General features: G+C 43.8%; 2 protein-coding genes across 5 annotated transcripts in view; one reads left to right on the top strand and one right to left on the bottom strand.

Annotated features, from left to right (window-relative positions):
• Window positions 1-2,572: 2,572 nt before the first annotated feature.
• Window positions 2,573-8,954, top strand: part of LOC120049605 (equilibrative nucleoside transporter 2-like) — a 72,110-nt gene continuing 65,728 nt past the window's right edge. For 2 of the 4 annotated variants that reach the window (XM_038995902.1, XM_038995906.1), the window contains exon 1: window positions 2,573-2,799. In XM_038995902.1, the coding sequence (XP_038851830.1) occupies window positions 2,716-2,799 (84 nt within the window). In that variant the 5' untranslated portion in view covers window positions 2,573-2,715. The remainder of the gene's footprint in view (window positions 2,800-8,954) is intronic. The other 2 variants (XM_038995905.1, XM_038995903.1) reach the window with 2 other exon arrangements.
• LOC120049604 (UDP-glucuronosyltransferase 2A1-like) lies at window positions 4,345-8,914 on the bottom strand. Its single transcript, XM_038995900.1, has 6 exons — window positions 8,066-8,914; window positions 5,875-6,023; window positions 5,632-5,763; window positions 5,296-5,383; window positions 4,975-5,194; window positions 4,345-4,860 (listed from the first exon to the last, which is right to left on the bottom strand). The coding sequence occupies exons 1-6, from the start codon at window positions 8,787-8,789 to the stop codon at window positions 4,578-4,580; spliced, it is 1,596 nt and encodes a 531-aa protein (XP_038851828.1). The 5' UTR covers window positions 8,790-8,914; the 3' UTR covers window positions 4,345-4,577.

The raw sequence follows: 8,954 nt of genomic DNA, 5'->3' as shown, positions 1-8,954 counted from the left end.
TATTAGGAGGTAGTTAGTGAAAGGATAGGGTTATTAGGAGGTAGTTAGTGAAAGGATAGGGTTATTAGGAGGTAGTTAGTGAAAGGATAGGGTTATTAGGAGGTAGTTAGTGAAAGGATAGGGTTATTAGGAGGTAGTTAGTGAAATGATAGGGTTATTAGGAGGTAGTTAGTGAAAGGATAGGGTTATTAGGAGGTAGTTAGTGAAAGGATAGGGTTATTAGGAGGTAGTTAGTGAAATGATAGGGTTATTAGGAGGTAGTTAGTGAAAGGATAGGGTTATTAGGAGGTAGTTAGTGAAAGAATAGGGTTATTAGGAGGTAGTTAGTGAAAGGATAGGGTTATTAGGAGGTAGTTAGTGAAAGGATAGGGTTATTAGGAGGTAGTTAGTGAAAGGATAGGGTTATTAGGAGGTAGTTAGTGAAAGGATAGGGTTATTAGGAGGTAGTTAGTGAAAGGTTTTGTTTGAGGTCTGAAGTGATTTCCAAGACCAATGTCTATTTCCGAGAACATGTAACTTTTTGAAACCCCTCTTAAGAGTGACACACAGTGGCACAAGAAGGTACTGCCAGATTTTATCCCCGTAACGTAAAACCGTTGAACTCTTCTCCAGTTAACTCTGTGGAATCCAGGTTGTCTGGTTATTAAAGGAGCTTTCCAGTAATACGCTGACGGGCAAAATGTTAATCAGGGCATTTGACTTGCACTGCAGGAGTAGAACAGTGCTGGAAGGGGTCTCAACCGCCAATCACTAAAGCAATTTACAGATTTATTTTTAGGTGCACTAAAGAAGTAATCTCATATTTTGCAAAAACTTGGGGATGTCAGAGCAAGATGTCGGGACACTGTGACGTAAAACCAATCAGACAAAATATTTTGACTCCTTCGTCTGGTGATAGCTTTCCCATTGCAGGGTATGAGAGGGGAGTACTCTTGTCAGCATCACCGTACCCTTCCTGGAAGCGGAGTGTGTCCTCAGATGACCATACAGGAATGCTGCCAACACGGCAACGTAAAGACACCCCAACACACTTAGCCACTGCTCTCTCAGCCAACAGTCAAGGTCTCAGTGGAACTGGGTAACAACCATCAGTCGACACTGATGTCTGTTTGACCATCGCTAGAGAGATAGTGGTGGATCACATCGGTCAGTTGCAATCTCATTATCAGTTGATAAAAATCATGCCAGGATCTGTTGTTCTGTAAGAGAATATTCCCTATTGAAAAGTTGGTCTCGGATGGCCTATGAGCTCATCAATATTTTGTCCTGCACTCTGTTGGTTTTCTCTATCACTGACACTTCCTCTTTGCCCCTCTTGTCTTTTTATTAGTCTCTCGCTATATTTTCACTGGTTTTCTGTGTTTCCCCTTGCACTTTCCCTCTCTCTCACCTACAAACAGTTACATTTGACATTTGAGCAATTTAGCAGACGCTCTTATCCAGAGTGACTTAAAGTTAGACATACATTTATTTATATAGCCCTTCGTACGTCAGCTGATATCTCAAAATGCTGTACAGAAACCCAGCCTAAAACCCCAAACAGCAAGCAATGCAGGTGTAGAAGCACAGCCAGTCTGTGCAGGCCAGTCAAGTTCTTCCACACCGATCTCAACAAACCATTTCTGTATGGACCTCGCTTTCTGCACGGGGGCATTGTCATGCTGAAACAGGAAAGGGCCTTCCCGAAACTGTTGCCACAAAGTTGGAAGCACATAATCGTCTAGAATGTAATTGTTTGCTGTAGCCTTAAGATTTCCCTTCACCTGAACTGTCGGACTGCCAGATGGTGAAGCGTGATCAATCACTCCAGAGAACACGTTTCCACTGCTCCAGAGTCCCAATGGCGTTGAGCTTTACACCACTCCAGCCGATGCTTGGTGATCTTGTGTGCGGCTGCTTGGCCATGGAAACCCATTTCATGAAGCTCTCAGTTAACAGTTCTTGTGCTGAAGTTGCTTCCAGAGGCAGTTTGGAACTTGGTAGTTAGTGTTGCAACCGAGGACAGACGATTTTTACGCGCTACACGCTTCAGCACTTGGCGGTCCTGTTCTGTGAGTTTGTGTGGCCTACCACACAAACTAGACGTTTCCACTTCACAATAACAGCGGTCACAGTTGACCGGGGCAGCTCTAGCAGGGCAGAAGTTTGAAGAACTGACTTGTTGGAAAGGTGGCATCCTATGACGGTGCCAAGTTGAAAGTCACTGAGTTCTTTAGCAAGGCCATTCTACTGCCAATGTTTGTCTATGGAGATTTCATGGCTGTGTGCTCGATTTTATACACCTGTCAGCAATGAGTGTGGCTGGAATAGCCGAATCCACATACTTTTGTATATATAGTGTATATGCCCTATGGTCTCTTTGAAGCACAGGAGGTTGGTGGCATCTTAATTGGGGAGGATGGGCTAGTGGTAATGGCTGGAGCAAAATGGTAGAATGGTATCAAATACATTAAACACATGGTTTCCATGTGTTTGATTCCATTCCATTTGCTCCATTCCAGCCATTATTATGAGCCGTCCTCCCCTCAGCAGCCTCCACTGCTTTGAAGGTAGGATTCTGGCGGACTCACGTAGCTCTGGCTCACTCCAAGCCAGGCGTCAGAGTGTCACGGTAGATCACTAGCCCCACCACTACTACCACAGGGTTAGTTCAAAGTGAGTGGAATGGATCAACTACTGTGTGGTTCTGGATACTGGTAGGGTGGCTCGTTGAAGATGATGTCAGGTGGACTGCTGCTGGGTTTATGTCTCACTTTGCTGGGATTGGAAGCTGAGGGACAAGGGAACGAACGCGGAAAGGTACGTCAAAATTCTCTCACAACTGAAAATGTACAGGTTTCAAATGAGGGCCAAGGTGTTTTTCTCATGATATTCCTTTTCTAGGTTCATTATCATTGGATTTGGGAAAATATACAATATTGGTTGTAGTATTGCCTTTACTGTAATCTCTTGTGTAAACGAAACATCTGATTTCTGGGCTAACTTAGATTACCTTTACTGTAATACAGAGAAATTGACTGGAGCAGTGAAAGAGACTTTGCTCTGTAGTCTGTGGGCGGAAAGAGCGTGTCAGTTCACCCTAACTCTACTCCACTGGTTTGAGCTCACCCACATTTAGCTGTATCACTATAAATGTATAATTATGACTGGTACATAAGAGAAGGCCATATGTTCAAATGATTTTGCCATACATTTGGCATAATGTTAAATATATGCACAAGTATAAGAGTGTGGGTGTTCTGTGTATATTGAGACTTAGGGGTGTGCCACTGGGATAAAAAACTGGTTGAATCACTGTTGTTTCTATGTCATTTAAAGCATTTTTTATCAATGTGATGACCTCAACGTGGAAAACTGATTGGATTTGCAAAAAGTCATCACCATAAGGGCATGTGTAAACCATAAACTAAAAGTACAGCTATCATGCTTGTAAACCAATCATAGTGTTCGATAACCATATGAATAGATTGTTCTTTATAAATAATGTTTTGTTGTTACATTTAACTGCTGAAAATGCCGTTATTTTCTTAGAAGGTAACATCAGAGGTCAGCCTGTGAGAGAAGTCGGAGCTCAGGGATGATAGACAAGTTTCCCCACTATTAATGCTGCATTCATAACCAAGTGGGAAGGTGGTATTTTAACAAATACAACTGGGAAAAATCCACTTGAATGCCCCTCCAACTCCTAATTACAAGTGGGAAACTCAACTATCATCCCTCAGCTCCGACTTCTCCCACATGCTGACCTCTGACGTCACCTACTAAGGCAGGGGTCAAAGTCATTCCACGGAGAGCCTAGTGTCTGCAGGTTTTTGGTTTTTAATTTCAATTAAGACCTAGACAACCAGGTGAGGGGAGTTCTTTACTAATTAGTAACCTTAATTCATCAATCAAGTACAAGGGAGGAGTGAAAACCCGCAGCCACTCGGCCCTCTGTGGAATGAATTTGACACGTGTACTAAGCAAATTCCCTCCATAACAGCATTTTCGGCAGTTAAATGTAACAAACCATTATTTATAAAGAACAATCTATTCATATGGTTTTGGAACACTATGATTGGTTTACAAGCATGATAGCTGTGCTGTTGGTTTATGGTTGACACAGCTTGTAGGCTATTAGCCAATCAGCATTTCTCAACAAGTTCAAAGCATGTGAATGCATTCAACTAGTATTTAAGACTTCACAAACGTGCACATGATACTTTCACTGCAATAATACCTGACATTAACAATATTTCAGGTGGTCACTCTTCTGTCTTCAGTCCTCCCTGTTGCACACAACAAGCTTTGATTCCCCATCACAACTGGATTTATGGCAGATTTAAGATGACATCGTCAACCCTGTTACAGTCAACTCGGCTAAACTTTATTTGGCAATTAATAATAGGCACTTACCATAGTATTTTTTTCCATTTAACCATGAGGTGGGCAAAACATTTTTTAAAGTAAAGTTCAACATGCATATTTGTGACAGAATGTTAAAATGAGGTGAAATAAAACATTTATTTTTCACGAAGTTACACTACTAAACAAGGTACTAATTTGGTGGAACGACCCTTTAACATTATTTCAAGGGGTCACTCTGTCTTCTGTCTTGATTTAGTTTTCTTGCAGCATTTGCGGAAGCAGAAAATGCATGTTTTAATGGATACAACTATGACAAGTGCCACTATGGTGAGCAGAGCAGCTGCCACATCTAGGCAGTGGTACTGGTACCAGCTCAAGTTATGTGCCTCCACCCTCAAGTGCTTAGCCCCTTTGTTACGCATCACAAATTCGATCCAGAACACAGCTGTATCCAAGGGTTTCATTGGTTGGTCGTGGTGGATTCTTGACAGCCTCATCATGCTTGCTTTATAACTGGTGAAAGGGGAATAGAGACAGTTATTTCACTGCACATTTTCAACAGTTGCCCAAAAGGTTGGCGTGAGGAAACCAGTTAGTGAGGAAACCAGTTGTGTATTTGTGACTTACGATGGATCATTGATCACACAGTTGAGGCCATCAACAAGGTCTTTGGATGTCATCTTGTTGAAGTCCACCATTACAGCAGCTCCCTTGTTTTTCATGTGCATGATATTGTCTGGCTGGTCAGCGAACAAGGGGATGCCCACCATTGGGACTCCATGGTAAATGGATTCATATAGTCCATTAGTCCCACCGTGGGTGACGAAGGCTTTGGTCTTTGGATGACCTTTTTCATACAACACAACGAGAGGAATCAGGGTTGTTGAACACTGTTGTACGCAAGGAATGTTTATATGTTTATGACTGTTATCAAGAAAGACATATCACCAAGTAAATCATTTTGTGGAATCCATTCATAAACTCTTGTGTTGGGGGCAAGAGTCTCTGGTTTCTCCCCACTGTATCTCCACAGCACCTATGGTGAGAAAACAGGAATATGAATGAGAATCTGCAATGAAACGGTACTTATAACCAGAAGCTATGTTTTTTTGAAGGGTCCCTGATGGCCAAATGCAATATCTCTGACAGAATTCTATGTAAAGGAAAACTGTTAGCTAGCTTGTTTGAATCGTACAAATGGATCAAATATCGGGATCAAGGAGACGATGACACCTCTACTTATAACAATGTTACAAAGCTATTTAAAAAAAGCAACAGACTAACCCTCTGGTGTATTTGTCCCAATGCAGTGGCTATGGTGTTTCCCCTCTCTTTAGTGAGGTTCTTGATCATGGATCCCAGGGAAAACACCACAATTCCATCATCTCCTGAACTTTGCACAAACTCCTCCATGGCCTGAAATTCAACACAATCTGTTTCCTTATGATTCAATGATATCAGCCCAATAGACGGACTTGGTTCAGTATCTTGTAAGACAGTTGATACGTTTGTGTTTAAAAGCCTTACTTTTGAAAGTGGTTTTGCAGGTTTGCAGTGAAGGCCTCCCACAAATTTAAAGTTGGGAAGGAAAGGTCGAGGATACTCAAAGTCCCAGTAGGTCCGTATCAACCAGATATCTGCCTTCCCCAAGATCTCGCATAAAGTTGTAGGTCTGCCTGATAAATGTCGAGATGCATTATGAATGAGACACAGTACTGCTGAATAAGTGGTCCACAAAACCTATACAATCTAATCAGTAATTATATTGTTACAACTTTTACAGCGGATTCTCTCTCTCAGAATGTAACAGTTATTGTACTAAAAAAGCCATTGTGCATAATAAGCATTCAATAACAAACATGTTGCAGATTTGCACACAGAACAGCTTTAGTATACTGTAGACCTAGCCCTATATACACTGCTCAAAAAAATAAAGGGAACACTTAAACAACACAATGTAACTCCAAGTCAATCACACTTCTGCGAAATCAAACTGTCCACTTAGGAAGCAACACTGATTGACAATAAATTTCACATGCTGTTGTGCAAATGGAATAGACAAAAGGTGGAAATTATAGGCAATTAGCAAGACACCCCCAATAAAGGACTGGTTCTGCAGGTGGTGACCACAGACCACTTCTCAGTTCCTATGCTTCCTGGCTGATGTTTTGGTCACTTTTGAATGCTGGCGGTGCTTTCACTCTAGTGGTAGCATGAGACGGAGTCTACAACCCACACAAGTGGCTCAGGTAGTGCAGCTCATCCAGGATGGCACATCAATGCGAGCTGTGGCAAGAAGGTTTGCTGTGTCTGTCAGCGTAGTGTCCAGAGCATGGAGGCGCTACCAGGAGACAGGCCAGTACATCAGGAGACGTGGAGGAGGCCGTAGGAGGGCAACAACCCAGCAGCAGGACCGCTACCTCCGCCTTTGTGCAAGGAGGAGCACTGCCAGAGTCCTGCAAAATGACCTCCAGCAGGCCACAAATGTGCATGTGTCAGCATATGGTCTCACAAGGGGTCTGAGGATCTCACCTCGGTACCTAATGGCAGTCAGGCTACCTCTGGCGAGCACATGGAGGGCTGTGCGGCCCCACAAAGAAATGCCACCCCACACCATGACTGACCCACCGCCAAACCGGTCATGCTGGAGGATGTTGCAGGCAGCAGAACGTTCTCCACGGCGTCTCCAGACTCTGTCACGTCTGTCACAGGTGCTCATGTGCTCAGTGTGAACCTGCTTTCATCTGTGAAGAGCACAGGGTGCCAGTGGCGAATTTGCCAATCTTGGTGTTCTCTGGCAAATGCCAAACGTCCTGCACGGTGTTGGGCTGTAAGCACAACCCCCACCTGTGGACGTCGGGCCCTCATACCACCCTCATGGAGTCTGTTTCTGACCGTTTGAGCAGACACATGCACATTTGTGGCCTGCTGGAGGTCATTTTGCAGGGCTCTGGCAGTGCTCCACCTGCTCCTCCTTGCACAAAGGCGGAGGTAGCGGTCCTGCTGCTGGGTTGTTGCCCTCCTACGGCCTCCTCCACGTCTCCTGATGTACTGGCCTGTCTCCTGGTAGCGCCTCCATGCTCTGGACACTACGCTGACAGACACAGCAAACCTTCTTGCCACATCTCGCATTGATGTGCCATCCTGGATGAGCTGCACTACCTGAGCCACTTGTGTGGCTTGTAGACTCCGTCTCATGCTACCACTAGAGTGAAAGCACCGCCAGCATTCAAAAGTGACCAAAACATCAGCCAGGAAGCATAGGAACAGAGAAGTGGTCTGTGGTCACCACCTGCAGAACCAGTCCTTTATTGGGGGTGTCTTGCTAATTGCCTATAATTTCCACCTTTTGTCTATTCCATTTGCACAACAGCATGTGAAATTTATTGTCAATCAGTGTTGCTTCCTAAGTGGACAGTTTGATTTCACAGAAGTGTGATTGACTTGGAGTTACATTGTGTTGTTTAAGTGTTCCCTTTATTTTTTTGAGCAGTGTATAACGTCAATGGGGAAAACACTGCTTCAATCAGAGCTCTGTCAAAGGAGTGCCTAACTTGATTTTGCTTATCCACTTAATCAAAGATATACACAAATAAACCAAGTTATGATATTACATTCTTCTTGTAGATATTCCAATCTTTATAAAAACCAAACCTGAGATTGAGCTTGTGGTGCAAGGACCCTTCCAACTTTTTGACAAATTTTCTGATCAACTTACCCTTGATCCCACTGTAGTATTTATCCATGGTCTGTAGGGAGTGTATAAAGAAAAAGCTAGAATGTATCATATATGTAACAAAATTGTGGACCCGCTCAAAAAAACTCATTTGGTCTGTGTACGTCAAAGGGGGGGCAGGAACAAAAGAGGGGGGCGCTGGTATCTGCCCGCAGTGCCTCTCCATAGCCATGCCAAATGTAAATCTCAACGAGATAATGAAAGGCACGTTAAGAGCATCTGCCATTAAGTCACTGCATGGCATCATTGGATCAGAAAGGACTGCGTCAAACTCCCACTGTCTCAGTGTGTCCATAAGCTCTTTGTTGTGGAACATGGCATCACACATGTTGAGATGTAGAGCTGTCATGCTTCCCAACACCTCCCGGATCTTCAGGCCCACCTGCAACATTGAGGCGTTCTGAGCCTCGTATATCCAGAAGTTTAGGAAGTCCTCCTGGAGAGACTCCAAATCACGTCTCTCAAAAGGAACATTATACACCTTGAAGCTGAAACCCTCTGGTTTGGTATAGTTGACTGTAGGTGAGGCAGAGCAAACCAGCACTGTGACACTATGGTTTCGCTCCACTAGTTCCTCCAGGATCACACGCATGTTGAGCCAGTGACTGAACTCCCCAGGAAAGACCAGCACATTACCACTGTGTGTGCCCTGACACCCACAGAGAATGAGGAGGGCCACGAACATCAACAACCTCCCAGACACCATTGTAGCGGAGTAGGTAAAGACAGAGAAGACCTCTATGTGTTCAACAACGACATACAGGTTTTGACTAGAATTGTGTAAGATCAACCTGACTATAAAAGAGTTATGTGTTCTCCTCTGTAGTCTCAAAGTCTATAGGCTACTATATGTCAGAGATAACCATGGTGC

The sequence above is a fragment of the Salvelinus namaycush genome, chromosome 6 (genome assembly GCF_016432855.1).
Source record: "Salvelinus namaycush isolate Seneca chromosome 6, SaNama_1.0, whole genome shotgun sequence".
In the NCBI taxonomy this organism is placed as follows: Eukaryota; Metazoa; Chordata; class Actinopteri; order Salmoniformes; family Salmonidae; genus Salvelinus; species Salvelinus namaycush.
This window is presented reverse-complemented; position numbering and strand designations above follow the sequence as displayed.

What these genes read in the sequence shown, in the direction of transcription:
- LOC120049604 (XM_038995900.1), bottom strand. Translation starts at nt 8,789, where the DNA reads ATGGTGTCTGGGAGGTTGTTGATGTTCGTGGCCCTCCTCATTCTCTGT. An exon ending in CTGCAAAACCACTTTCAAAA is followed by an intron (nt 5,764 to 5,874) that starts GTAAGGCTTTTA and finishes GTTGAATTTCAG; the next exon opens with GCCATGGAGGAGTTTGTGCA. An exon ending in TCCACAAAATGATTTACTTG is followed by an intron (nt 5,195 to 5,295) that starts GTGATATGTCTT and finishes TGTATGAAAAAG; the next exon opens with GTCATCCAAAGACCAAAGCC.